General features: G+C 53.6%; 1 protein-coding gene across 5 annotated transcripts in view; it reads right to left on the bottom strand.

Moving 5' to 3' along the window:
* Nucleotides 1-14,762, bottom strand: part of UACA (uveal autoantigen with coiled-coil domains and ankyrin repeats) — a 99,959-nt gene that overhangs the window by 9,484 nt on the left and 75,713 nt on the right. Inside the window, exon 19 of one of the 5 annotated variants that reach the window (XM_069798704.1) lies at nucleotides 2,640-5,623. The exons of the other annotated variants lie outside the window; for them this stretch is intronic. Within the exon in view, the coding sequence (XP_069654805.1) occupies nucleotides 5,540-5,623 (84 nt within the window). The 3' untranslated portion in view covers nucleotides 2,640-5,539. Of the gene's footprint in view, nucleotides 1-2,639; nucleotides 5,624-14,762 lie in introns of those variants that run through there. 5 annotated transcript variants of the gene reach the window in all.

Below are 14,762 nucleotides of genomic sequence, written 5' to 3' on the forward strand. Positions count from 1 at the left end.
CAAATCTGTGAAGCCCCAATGCTGCTCCCCAAAAGGCAAGAGCAGGCGACACAAGCCATGGCTGCAATCGCACTAACGAGAGAGTCTGCTCATTAATGCACCAGCCTTAATGTTACGTTTCAAATCCACGCAGCACATGAAGAGCAGTGCTGCAGGGGAAGAGGAGCAGGTTGTTCCCTTTGTTTTCTAGCCCAGCAATTTTAAACCCGCTGACTCGCTGGTTGGATGGGCATCCCAGAGCGAGGGCTGCTCGGCACCTCCCAGGAGGGCACTGCAGCGTTTTGGGCTGTGCAGCCCCCGAGCAGAAGCAACTGCAGCTGTGGGGTAACGAGAGGTGGGAGCAGCCGGAGGCAAGTGGCATGAGGAAAAGTAGCTACAGAGTTATATATGCCATATCTCACCATGCTAAACCTTCGCCCAGCATTTAATGGAAATGACAGCAGCAGCATGTGCGTTACAGGAGTAACTTTGATTTAAGGTGCATCCTTCCGGCTCATGCCACGTGCCATGTTGAGTGTTAATCAATCATGCTGGAGAGGTTGGGGTTGCAAGAGATGCACTCCATTCCCTCTCTGTGTGGGGTGGCAGAGCTGAGCCTCCCCATGCTGGCAGGACGGCCACAGGAGCCGCGTCCTGATCCTCAACCCTCTCCATGAGGCTTTGCCTGCAAGACCCCTCACGGATTCCGCTGGGAGCTATTTTTCCAACCTATAAGACAGCAACAGGCAGAAAACTTATTCATGATGGAAAAAATAAAACCACAAACCAAGAGAATTCCAAGAAAAGTCACTCACTGTAAATAAAAGATTTTCTGGGAATGTTTCCCCATCCTTCCTCCCTTGAAGCTATGAAGTAGAGTGGGATTTTTTCACCCTTTTCCTGAGAATCAGGGTCTCCATGCAGAGTTTGAGCTTCACAGGGGATCACGTTCGCTACCAAAATACTTCATCCATGCAAACATTCACACTTGAAAAAAAAAATTGTTTCTCAGAAAGCATTAAAATCTACCTCGACCCTCTGAGTTTCAGACTTTCCCTATTCCACATAATCAAAAAAATCCCCAAAACCCCAGTGTTTTCCAGGCTAAATGCGATCATGCAGTTTTTCAGCTGGAGCTGTGGACAGAGCAAAAACGGGCAGTGGTTTGTGAATTTCTCTCGCAGCACTCAATATTAATATATAGCCTTTGGTAACCTGCCAGTGCCTGTCTTGGTCCTTTCTAACAGTAAGTACGATATCAAGTCAAGTAAAAGAAAAACCTCCTTTACAATGACTTCTCATGGTAGAAGGACTTACAAAGAGCAACTTTTTGAAAGGTTATAGCTGCAGCACTGGCATTTTTAGCTGCCAATTTCTTTACCCTTCTTGCTTTACATGACAATAGGAAAAAAAATCTTGAACATACAGCAGTTCCCTTCCCCGGTCAGCAGGACACTGGCAGTATAATGCAAAAATTAAAGCTCTGGCAATAACGAGCAGCGGAGATCGGAGACGTAGCCACTGATGCCAAAAAAGGCACATTCAAAACCACCATAAAGACATAATTTTTCTGTGTTTTCACATGCAAATCATAAGCCAGGAGAGCAGCATCTCTGGCACAGAGAGCAAAGCAGGGTTCAAAACAGGCTGAGCCAAGTACATGGTTGATAAAGTTTACGTAGAGAAAAGCTCAGACTTAGCACATACATCATCACGCTCTGGGTCTGGAGCCGACCCCTCGCTGCCCAGGGCTGACCCCCCCCGGGGCAGAGAGCACCTCTCTGCGTGCTCCCCCAGCACAGGGCTGGGGACAGCCGGGGACAGAGGGGTTTGTCCCCTCCTCCAAGCCAGAGAGCACGCCTCTTGCTAAACCCCGGACCTGCGACACCTCGCTGGGCAGGAGACGTTTCCAGCTGGACTTTTCGGTATCCATCCCCGCCTCCGGAGCTTGCTTTCCCCCAGGAGCAGGCCAGAGCTGACACGTGCAATGATTCGGGGGCTGGTGAATCCAAAATAAAAGGCCAGTTATAAATCCAGCTCACCCACCAGCCAAGGCCAGGGCGGACCACGGGTCGCAGAGAGGTTTAACGCCGACAGCATTGCTGCAGCCCCAACACCTGGTGAAGGCAGCACCGAGCTCGCAGCCCGCGCACGCTCCCCTTCACTGGGCCCAAAGATGCGCTTCCACGGCAGCCTGCACGGATGCAGGAGCAGCCCGCGTGGATGCAGAAGCAGCCCGTACGGATGCGGGAGCAGTCCGCACGTGCTCACCGCGGAGCCCTTGCTTTTTAGGAAGGAGCCACTTCAAACCAGCCAGAGCTTTGGGGTACGTACTGCAAAATGCTTAACAACCCCTGCACAGGAAAAAAAAGCTCAAATTAACGTTGTGGCAAGAGTCGATGTGGCATCGGGCCCCCCCGTGCTCCGCCTGCCCAGGAGATGCTCCCGGCAGGCGCGCAGAGCCAGGCAGGGATGCAGCAGCAGGTGCTGCACGGCCGGGAGGAGGATGTACACGAGTGTGCTGTAGTACCCTGGGACTGAAAACAAACTCCAGCAAGAGGCATGCGGTGCCATGTCCTGTTACTGCCTCTACAATACACACGCAGTGTTTCAGCTACAAACATCTTGTTTTGATTTCATCGGGCAGGAATGTTGTGAACTTCAGTTTAAAGAACAATTTATTTCTTGCAATTTCTTCTCCTGGTAGAAGCGGCTCAGTTTTCCAAGACTTGATTTTTTCCAAAATAAAATAAGTTAACCATTGAAATGAAGTAACCCGCCGTTACATTTGTTTCCCTATTGTGGCGTTTCAGAACTTAGATTAAAAATGGAAAGGGGCACCTTTAAAACTTTAATACCATTTAAATGTTCCAGTCTCACTACTGCACCAGATCGTTCAGTAAAGTAGCTAATTAAAAAATGGCTGCTGTGATGACAGACTAGATTAATAGTTTTTGAAGAGCAGCCAGTGCACCAACTGCTCCTGTAGCCATGATGAAAGCTAATAATGTAGAAAATTCTGCCAATTCTTTTAATTCATGAATATTTAAGCCTGTGAAAAATCTGTCAGATTATAGCACTTTTCTGGTGATTTTCTGCTTAAGTACATTTATGGGCAAATGCCAGTTGCTCAAGAAACTTCAGTGGAATGTGAAGACTTTTTATTGTTTGCAGCACCAGAGCCCTTTTCTCTCTCCTTCGGCTGTTTAACCCCTGCCAAGGCTGCAGGAGCCAGGGGAGCCGGCTGCTCCAGACAGAGGGGCATCCAGCCGGGCATGGCCCCGGCTGCCCCCCTCGCCCCTGCTCCCCATGGGAAATGCACCCTCCCGGGAGCAAGGGAACAGGATAAAGCTTTGGGGTTACGCACCAGGACAGGAAGAAACCCACAGATGATTCTCATTTAGGGATGTCTTTGCCGCAAGAAGAAAAAAAATTGTATCTCTTTTTATAGGAGCACAAGTTCCCTGGTGCCTCCTGGCCGGGCTCTCCCTGAAGAGCAGGGGCCGGGGGAGCCGCGAGCTTTTGTGCTCTCCCCATTAGCCCCGTGTAATTAGACAAAACGGGCTGGCAGCAGGAGCGGTGAGCGCGGCCGTGGCGGGTCCCGGCGAAGGGGTCGGTGCTGGCACCGGCCACAGGCTCGCCTCCCAGCTGGCTCCAGCGAGACCCAAAACAAGAGACTGTCTGAAGCCGCGAGTGGTTTATTGGCAGCAGATTCCCTGGCAGTTCCTCGGCGCTCTCCTTGCTGGTGGGCTGCGTTCTGCTGCAGTGCCAGGTGACTCATTTTACAGCTATTTAAAAAATAAAAATAAATACGCCTGGTGGAAATGTAACCAGCTTCTTTGCTCCTTGAAGCACTGGAGGCTGACGCTTCCCGCGAGCGCGTGGCGCGGTGAGTATGGGGTTATCCTCGAGACCGCCCCAGAAGGGATGCTCTTTTCCATCATTTCCAGCATTTTTCCCCCCAAACCTGCCCAGTTCTCAGGGCTGAACCACAGACCTTGTTCTGCTGGCTGGAACTGGAGCAGAATAAAGTCAAGCAGCCAGCAACAGTGATGGGCCCTTCTCCTCTTCTTCTTTCCCACCAGGGAAGTTCACCTGGGATGCGATGGGATGTGAGCAGAGCCGAGAGCATCACAGTGCGCCAGTGGGATGCGGCCACGGCTTGGTCCTTCGCTCTCCAGCCCAGATGCTCCCACCGGCGGGACGGGCGTGTGGCAGGGCACAGCCAGCTCTCCCTGCCCACAGGCAGCATGATGGAGGGCAAGGTGGGGAGGGAAGCAGCAAAAAGGGGTGAAAAAAAAATAAATAAGAGATGCTCAGCTGTACTTAAGTGCCAGATGACCTTGTTTCAGAATATTTCAGAATGTGAAACACAGAGCGACTTCAAAACAAAAACGAGGAAACTCCACCAAAATTCAGAATGTTACCTAAACCTGAAAATACAGTTTATCATCCCAACCTGGCTGGCGAAAGGAAAGCCCGCCGTGGCATGGCACGCCAGGAAGGCTCACGCTTCCAAACCTCGACTCCGTGTCTCCTCTGTGCTGCCAGATTACATGAGCCCTTTAAAACGTTCCATAAACATCGCTGTGTAATTAAGTGCTTACAGGATCTGCAGGCTCTTTGTTTCACGGTGGGGAACGGCTCCTTTAAAGCTCTCAGAGTGTAGCGGGTCAGCCTAACCCAAAGGTCCTCACCTCCAGGAATAAACGGCCAACCTGGGCGAGTCCACCAGGGCTCGGGTACCTCTCGCCCCGGGAGGCGAAGCTGCTCCCGGCTCCCTGTCCCACAGCAGCTGATAATGCTGCGCTTGCTGCAGCGCTCATGGGATGCTCTATCTGGGTGCCACAGTGAAAATGAGCTTTACACGCTCGGCGGGGGGGACTTTTGACCTTCACCATGGGCCGGGGTTTCTGCTCTGCTGCCGTGGGGATGCACACATCCGCAGTGGGATGGAGGGGAACCTGGAGCACGGCAGAAAAGCCGAGACCCCCCTTCCTCTCCTCATCACAGACCTTCAGCCACTTACAATGTCACTTCAGCTGAGTAATAAGCAATTATGATTTAATTACTCCAGTGCTCTTCAGCAGAATTTTCTGAATAATAATAGTCGCTTTTATGGCACCTCATTTATCCTTCCTCCTCTTCATCTGGATTTATTCTGCACCACTGCGAGTCTCGGTACTGCCAGACCCGCCAACACCAGTCACCTTGCCTCCTGCTCTCACCGCTCCTCCATGCCTTCGTTCTTCCCACCACAACACTATTTGCCACGGCACGGCAGCGGCGGCGATGGCAGGTTTGCAGCCACACACGCACCCGTCCTGGAAACTTGCGGCTCAGAAAGAACACGACAAGTGCCGCTAATTCATAAATATTTAACACCCAAATCTGCTGCCTCCTGATAGCTTTTTCCAGAGCTTCTATTCTAATACATATTCCACCCCCTTCCCCTCCCCACTGGCCCTCCTCGTTTTTTTTTCCCTTCCTCTTTGCTGGGCACTAATCCAAGTGCTGAGATGACTGTTTCACTTCCCTGCTGTCATCAGTTGTTTTTATCTTATCTGGACCGTGGATGCCAGTCAGCAACCCGCTGCGGTCTTTCCAGTTGAGTCCTGACCTCCGCAATCAGCCTCAAGATGTCCTGTAACAAGCAGATACGGTTACTCAACTTGTCCATCAGCACTTCTGGAGGGGGGGAAAAAAATAGAGAAAAAGAGAAAAATCCCCGCAGAAGACAGAGCTGACAGCTCGGGGTGGGGAGCTGCCGGGAGCACGGCGGCTCAGTGCTGGGCAGGCTGCTTGGGGAGGCTGGGCTGGGAATTTCTTAGTGGTGGTGCTGGTGCTGCACGAGCCCGGAGGCTTGCAGGGGTTCCCGTGGGTGGGGATGCTGGCCCCGCTCTGGGACCCCTCGTGAGGAGGGCATGGCACGGCATGGCATCTCCAAACTGGGGTGAGGGGCACAGCAGGACAAACTTTAGAGTCTTGGAGGGACTGGGAGCAGCAGGAGGATGCTCTGCTAGGGCTGCAGGCTGGCTGGGGGGTCCCTGCCCCTCTCCACCCTGCTCAAGCTGCCTCTGGTGCGTCTGCTCCATGGTGTTCATGCTTGGCCAGACATCGGACCGCTGCCCCCAGCCTGCCTGGACCTGGGGGTTATCTCCTCCACCATGCCCCGCTGTCCATCAGATCCCACTTATTCCTCTCAAACTGCCGCTTCATCCCTCCTTTGCTGTGCTTTGCATGCAGGGGCACCTACATATATGGTCTGGCTGCCAGGGGAGGGGAGGAAAATTCATCTGGGAAAACAGAAGGACATGGCTTTTTCCCAACCTGCAAGATGCCAGTACCACCTGGATGAAAGGGACCAGGACTGGCAGAACCCAGTGAGCACAGCAGGCAGCATGGGGTGTTCAGCCTGAACTCCGGCCGGGTGCTCGGGAGGAATTGGAGAGGGTCCCACTCTCTGCTGCTCTCAACCAGCAAAACAGCAACATGCAAAGAGCCACATACAGCAACAGGCATCACCAACAGTACACGTCCCTGCTCTCGAACGTCTTTCTTTCTCACCACACTAGGAAAGTGCATTTTGTACATCGCTTGTTGGACATTTCAAACACTGAGAGAAGGGTTGGGGTTTTGTCCTCCAGAGTGGGAACTTGGATCTGGGGACTAAAAGATTTGTTTTCTGGAGCTATCCTGTCTGAACTCTTGGGCAAATTCAATGCGTGTCCTTCCCCCTCACCCAGACCCCCAGGACTGAGGCCACTCTTCTCAAGATGAGCCCCTTGGAACGAGCCAACCCTTTCGCCGTACCTCACTGGCACTCGGGAGAGCAGCAGCAATGAGCTCATCACTCTGACCTAGAAAAGAGCTCCTGCAGGCAGCACATCTCCAACTATTTTGGGACGTGTTCTCCTTCGGGTCGGACCGGTGCAAGTTGGGTGCCTTGCGAGCAAGTCGGGTGCGAGCCCTGAACCTGGTGTTGCAGGTTTGCCAAAGGGACACGCACAGCACCACAGAACGGGGACACTCGCTGATCATATGCTGAAAACACAACAATAGCAGCGGTGATTTAGAGCAGGGGTTTGTTTCTCCCATCTCCCACGGCAGCCAGCAGCAGAGCGAGCACAAGAGGAGGAGGGAGGGCTGGATGATGCTCCCTTGCTCCCTGCCCAGCCCCAGCTGCTCCAGAGCTAGCGGCTGCATCCAGACCATCATCCTTCCCGACTGCCTCGTCCCCTTCCTGTCTCGCCTCCAGCATCTCGTAGCACTGATTTCCACAGTTAATTTATCAGTTTAATAACGGCATCATCAAGAAGAGCGAAGCAAGGTTAGCACTGAGCCAGCTCAACTTTATATACATATCACCCAGAGTAAAAATGTCATGTAAGATTTACTCAACATGCATTTTATCAAAGTGCTCAAGTGCTGAAGTAAAAGGGCTTTTAGTTACAGCAGATTGAAGGGGGTGGCATGTGGGGAAGGAGGAGAGAATGGATGGATTTTAGCTCTGCCAGAAGCTCTTGTTGCTTTTGCATCAACATCTTTATTTTCTAAGAGAGGATTTAAGACCTTGTTGTGTATAAACAACCAAGACTAGAGTAACTCGAACGGTGAGGAACTGTGAAAGGTTATACTGAAAAATGCTATTAGTCTGCATGAAATAAGATTCTTCCTGGAAACATGACACTGAACATTTAAGGGAGGGGGAGGAATAGCTGTAAAATGGCTATAGAAAAGGGGTTACAAATTAAATATAATAAAAAGAATCCTTTTGAATGAGATCTTAATTTAACCTCAACATCATGACCATATATTTCAGGAAATTAATCCCTCGGCCTCCAATAAATCCAAAGTATAACACAACCACTTATGGTTCAGCAATGAGCCATTAGTATGGACTACAGATCCTGCAAAACCACCAGACCCATTATTTAGGAATGTGCTGAATTACCCGGCTCTAATGCAGCTCATCAGCGATCAGGGCTGCCGGGCTGCCCATAGCACGGGCCACGTTGAATACCTGCACCCTCGTCCCAGGGGTCTGCCGGCTTCTTTCTCTGCCCCATCCCACCCCTCCAGGACCTGGTTCCTGAGCAAACATCGTGCTCCTTGTCTGCAGGAATAACTGGGGAGAGGTCTCGGGGAGGGGGGTCAGCCTCGGTCGGTGCCAGACCCCAGAGGAAAGCCCCGTGGGGTGGTGGATGCCGTCCCGCCAGCGCCATGCAGGGCTCCCAGCCTCTGCTAAACCGGCATTCATTCAGGGCTGGGTTTGTGCTGCTTTCAAAAGAAAATAATTGAGGACAGAAGTGCAAGAGCAAACTTCCTCCGGAGCCTTTCTGAGCCCTCTCTGCTCCACCGTGCATGTTGCCAGTTTGGCACCAGGCTCTTCTGCATATGCCCCCAAATGAGGAAAGTAACTTTAATGAGTCAAGAGTGTAACCTTGCTCTGAGAGCGAACATATGCCACCGCAGCTCCCTTGGCAAAGGCACTTGGAGCCGGTTGCTGGCACTTCAGTGAGAGCTCTTCCCATCCAGGCTGCAGACACTTTGGGGCTCTTGATAAGGAACATGTAGACCAGGTGAAGAGCACTGAAGCTTTGCAAGCTTCAAAGGACCTGCTGGCAGAGCCTGCTGCATCCCTGCTTCATGTCAGAAGCAGCCGGCCGTGCAAGCAGCCAGATTCCTCCTAGAGAAACGTCCCTGCAAACCATTAGGGATATTGTGGAGCAAGTGGCAATTTGGGTGGTAAAAGGCATCGCTACAAACACCAGCCACCCCACGCATTTAGATGGGGTGATATAATCAGAGAGCACGCGGACACAGAGAGCTGCAAAGCCCCCAGCGCAGGCTTGAATCTTGAGAGCCTGCACCCTCTCCGCAGCTTTCCTTTCCAGACAGGAGAAAGCAGCAGAAGTAGGAACGTGTCCGTCCTGATAGACAGCCCTGCACAGAGCTGGCCCAGAACAGTTCAAGCTGGAAAATGCCTTTTTGACAGGGGGAAAAAAAAGTTTCCTATCTGAAAGGTTTTTTTGTCAACTGTGTAAGTGTAGGGCAAAAACCCAACAATAAGTCCAAAAGCATCCCAGGAAGCACTGCCACAGAAAAAAAACAGCAAAAGTGCAATTTTGGACGGGGAATCACAAACAGATGGGCAGGATCTTCCACCGTCACCTCTCTGCACCCCAGCAAACCCCTTTCCCACAGTGCAACCCATCTCTGGGCTGGCTGACCCAGCACAGGGCCAATGGGAGCCAGGTGACCACCTCACCAACCACATTCAAGCAGAACGTTTCCTACATTTACTGTGGGATCTCCTGTTTGGGGCCACACGAGGGGTTTCCCACCTGCAAAAGTCACTTGCAGTTGGAGAAGGCACGAGGTGGGAACGAGAGCTGCTCTGCTTTCTCATCAACCACCAAAGTTCTCATTTATTGCACAGCCCTGTTCCCAAATCGCTCGCGTCGTTCTCACTGAAGCGGATGCTGTGGTTTTCTCGTCTGAAATAAATTGCGCAACAAACTCAGCCCAGCGTTGAGAAGCATTAGCTAAAGCAAAGCAGCTCTAATAGTGCTGGTCCTGTACGTCCCGCTGGGAGACTTTCAATTGATGGAGTTACAAGAGATGAAATATTCAGTAGGATTAAGAATTTGGAGGAGGTGGAAATCAAAGTGAAAAAGAAAACAAGTAAAAACAGCTTAATCTAGCCTTCTAGCACTAATTGTCATTGGGATTCAGGCTAAAACAAACACAACAAAACGAGCTGCCAGTCTGAAAGGGGAAGGAAGAGGGCGAACACGATTCCCATTGCATCAAAAGCAACCTTTTTATCTCCGCACTGCCGCAGACAGCAGCAGGCAGGGGCCAGGAGGCAGCAGGCAGGCAGGGACCTCCCCGTCCCTCCTGCCCCCCGCCGCGGTCCATGCGGGCAGCCTGCCCCGGCCGCGTGAGCAGGATCCGTCCTTCCCGCACGGGCAGCCAAGCCTTTAGTGAAGGTGCCACCATAAATGCCCCCCCTGCCCCGGCAGGGCAGAACCCCTGGGGCAGACCTGGGGCTCTGCAGACCCCTCTCACCGCTCACAGCCCTCACGCAGGAGGAGCAGAGCCCAACACGTTGCCCTTGCACTGCCGGGGCTGAGTCACAGGAGAGGCAGATTATCTTACAGCCGAAGCTGAGTTATCCAACACTGCAATTTAAGTTGACAATTACATGGTAACCGACTTGCACACAAAGAGAGGCTCTGGAAGTATTCCCAGAATACAGAAGTCTGACAGTATCCACCCAATTTGTTGCAACAACAAAGAATACTGGAATATGTCCTTTCATTTGGCAGAGGAGTATTTTATTTTTTAAGGCTAGGTGGAGAAATTTAGCCTGCTATTTAAGGAGCATGTTGTGCCTTGAGAGTGACAAGCCAAGAGTTTCACTAGAAAGCCAAACTCAAACACAAATTGCATCCTGCCACCCAAGAAACCAAATTGCACCAAGGAAAGAAATTAGCGGGGCTGCATCTGTTGTTAGGGTCTGCGTTTTTAGTCTTGGGAAGATACAACTGGGGGCCTTTTAGAGCTCCCCTATACAATCCCCTTCTCTGCACTAGCTCCAGGAAAAACAAGATCTCAGCAAGCATCTTCCTTTTTTTTAAACACTCTCTTCACAGCAAAGCCAGATCATTTGCAGGTGTCTGTGCCACTGGAACAGACCCAATGCAGCGGCCGAGGGAACCAGCCCGTTTTACCCTCCCAACGTGCTTGGCATCTCCCCAGGGCCCCCCACAGAGGGGTTTCCAGGTTCAAGCTCAGGAACTGGGAGAGCCACGACATGACCATTTGCTGTGCAAGTGTCAAGAAACCACAATGTCCAGCTCGTGTGGGGAGACGGTGAGCCAGGGCTAACGGCACAGCAGTGTCTGCGGTGATGCAGAAGGAACCGCCCATCAACTTTCTCATGTTTTCCTGGTAATTTTATATCAGGATCTTCTATTAAAAACACCAAAAAAACCCCCCAAAATTCTAAGGGAGATTCTGCGTGCCAGAAGATAACACTGGCAGGCTATAAAATAAAGCACTTCAGAAAATAACCCTGAAAAGTAAGACCAGTGGCCTTTATGTGCTGTATCACAGACCAGGAGGGGAGAGGTTCTGGGTCCAGGCAGGCTTAGCTCTTTGGCATGGGAAGGATTTGCATTCCCGTGTTTTGTCCAGCCCGGTGAGAGCGGCCAAGGGACAGGACCGGGGCCATGGGCAGTGCGTGCTGGCTGAGGAAGGAGTGCTCGAGCACCCAGTTTTGCTCTGATATAAGACAAACAAGGAGGAATAAAGACTTTCTAGCCCCAGCACAGACAACCCTAAGGAGCCTTCTCTGTGTTGCCCAACCCTGGTGCTGGCTGCGTGGAGCGAAGCAGGGGTGCTGACGGCCCCGGGGCTCAGCTCTGGGCACTCCCTCGTCACCGAGCCCCTCGGCCTCTCTCAAAGGTCTGTGTCAAAAGGTTAGTGGCACAGGCATTTCTTGGGATGGTTTTTTTTTTTTCTTCCTTGTGGCCTTGCTTCTGGTGGAAATCAGTCAGCTTTCCAGAGCAGAAACCTCAAGCCATAGCCACATTTCTGAACCGGCTCGTCACTGCCACCATTCCACAAACCACTTCCTCCCAGGTTACTGGCAGCCGGTCCCGGCGTGTGATTAAAGGGCAGGAGCGTGGCTGGCGGTGAGGAGCTGTGCATCCCCAACCCCGTGCTTTGCTGCCAGCGGGCAGCTCAGGCAAAGGGGGTTTTTGCAAGACGTGGGCGCAGGCGGGGTGCACAGACCAAGGCGTGAGAGAGGACATGGCGCAGAGAGGTGCGAGGTTATGACTCCACAGGGCACCGCAGGCAGACACGGAGAAGCCCCAACCCAAACCCACAGGACTCGGCTCACCCGGGGTTTGGTCACATTGACCCTGGTCCTGTGCCGGGGTAACCGCAGATCCCATGCCTGCTCCGACAGCAGCCCGAGCAGAGCCAGCTCACACTTGCCTGCACAGGCAGCACAGCCCGACATGGAGGAGGCATCTTTCTTGGGGGAAACGAGTTTTTATGGCCCTGCAGATCCACCTGGGAAGTTTGGAGGAGCTCAGGGACAGCCGAGCCACCACAGGTGTCTGACGGCAGCCCTGCCAACTTCGCCTCCATCTTATGGTACTGGAGATGCTGACCCCCAGCTCCGGGACAGGCAATGGCCTTGGGGCAGGCAGAGCCTGGCATGCAGCACACACAGCGGCACCCACCGCCTGCACCGCGCTGGCATGCCGCAGAGTGCTTTCAGTGACAAGCTCTGAGCCAGAGCTGCTGGCACTAACCCGGCACCGCCACGCTCGCACTCCTCACTTCTCCCTGTGGAAACAAACCTTTGGCTCACACAAACAGGATTTCAGATGTGGGCAGCGCGGATGTGTCCAAGGGATGGCACGGCCATGAATCGTGGCTGCCCCAGACACAGCCAGCTAGATGATACTCAAAATTAGCGTTTCACAAGAACTGACTGTGGACAGGAAAGTGCAGCACCTTGCTGTATCTGTCAGCTGGTGGTTTAGCAAACTGCGGCCCCGCTGCTGCTCTTCTCTCTTCCTCTTCGCCTTCCTCCCTGCCCTGCATCTGCCCCGTTCCCATCTGCAAAACCTTCTGACCTGGCAGAGATAAAGCCCAAATCCCAACCACTCTGCCATGTGCACTTTGCAAAAGCTGGGGTTGGAAAATTTAGAGCAGAGAAAGGACAAAGGGGAAGAACTTGAGGGATGCTCAGAGGGAAATGGAGAGTACAGGGCCAGAAACCCTGCGGGTTTGTCCAGCTCGCTGCTGTAGAAATGACACCAGGCTGAGGATGTGAACTGCTTGTGATGGTGCTCATCACATGCTGTCCCCAGAACAGAGGTGAAAGTCTCGGCAGGCAGGAGGAGGGACGCAGCACTACCATGCTGGCAAAACCCTTCTCTGAGTTTCACACGTGCTGGGGGAGGCAGGTGTGGGCCCGGCTCTCCTGGGCTGATGCAAGGGTGCAGCAAAGCCTGCGCAGAAGGATGGCAGTGAAATCGGAAAATTTCACCCTGTTTAACAACCGCCTTTCCCCTTCAGCCCCGCGTTGCCCTGGCACCGCAAGGATATGGGCAGAGCCTGCAGGCACCAGCCGTACCAGAGTGGCATTGCCAGTGCCTCCTGTCTGGGGCCGCAGGGCAGGATTTATCCATGTCATCCATGAGAGGCAGGACCGAGGACCCAGCTGGGACACAAGACCGTTTCAGCACCCAGACGAGTTTCTCAAATTATTCAACAGAAACCAGCTTTACCCTGGTGAGCCCTCGAGCGGCTGCAGACCGGATCACCACCCACGCTGCAGTCCTCAGGGAGCGGAGCGCCCTGTCCCCATCCCTGTGTCGCCGTCCCCCCGAGTTCAGCATCCAGGGGCTGGCAGCAGAGGGGAGAGCGGCACAGGAGCAGCATTGGCATGGATCACTTGCACCCCACCTGCAGCCAGGGAGCGGGCGGCAGGGAGAGCATTGCTGCTCCGCTGGGGCCGCTGCCAGCTGCCTGACCACAGAGATTTGTTTTCTTTAGAGAGGATCTCAGCTTGAAGGGGGGGAAAAAAAAAAGACCCCACCAAAAAAAACAGAAAAGAAAAAGAAACCACGGCCACATCCTGCCTTAAACTGTCACTCGTGATGTGTTATTTGCCGACGAGGATGCAGGGGGAGCAGCGCTGGGGGCGGGAGATCTCCTCCACTTGCCAAGTAACACTTCAGCTATGAGTCAATTGACTGAAGCCACAAATCCATTTGCTTATGAGCACGAAACCACAGCAACCCATGCTGCTTCTCAGGACCACGTGTGCCACCACCTGCCTGCGGCTTTGCCCCACTGCGGAGGTGCTCCTTGCCTGGCGGGACACACTGCAATAACCCCTGTGAGCCGACCCCGATGCTCCCCGGGGCTGGGGCCCCGTGCCCTCCCCGGGGCCAGCTGCGAGGGGGGCTGAGCCCTCCCAGCACGGGGTTGCAAGGACGGGGCCACTGTCTTGCCGCAAGCAAGCCGGGAGGGGAAAGCAGTGCCGGGTGCCATCCCCCCTTCCCAGGTTATTCGCCCCACGGCATCCCCGTTTTGCAGGCTGGGCTCCCCGGTCCATCACCGTGCAGCACTGTGGAGCAATGTCTCTCCACTGCGGAGCATCGGCTGTACCCCAGCCCTGGCAGCGGCTCAGGGATCACACCTGCACCACGAAGCCGGGCCAGCCCGTGCCCCTGCAGCCCCCACCCGCATCCGCCGGCAGGGAGATGCTGCCACCCTCACGGGGCTGGACCCTTCACCTGGCGGCGTGGGGCTGGGTGGGGTGGAGGTAGGGACCGGGTAAGTCTCCTGGTATGCGGCATTTTGAAAGCCCGGTGCTTTTCCCCTGTGGGTTAATAAACACTCGACGTGGGTGGCTTGTGACTCACAAGCTCCGTTGCAGAGCACTACAGGTGCTGCTAGCATGGAGAAAGCCAGCAATTAAGCATTGGAAGAGGGAAAGAAAATCCTGAGCAATTAGAGGCTGCAACGATGAGCCGGCCAGGACCCCTTGGGAAGGGCACTGGGGGTTCCCCCTAGCTTCCTCCGTGAAACACTCGTGCGATGGCAAACAGCCACGGCATCGCATGCCCGCCCTGGGCCACCCCTCGTCACCCGTCAGATGATGCCACGGCATGTAAGCGGTGCAGAGGGCTGCCGGAGCATTGCAAAATGACTCCTCCGGGGCTTTTCATGGGGGAACGCAACCA

This window comes from Haliaeetus albicilla, chromosome 12 (assembly GCF_947461875.1).
Source record: "Haliaeetus albicilla chromosome 12, bHalAlb1.1, whole genome shotgun sequence".
Taxonomy (NCBI): Eukaryota; Metazoa; Chordata; class Aves; order Accipitriformes; family Accipitridae; genus Haliaeetus; species Haliaeetus albicilla.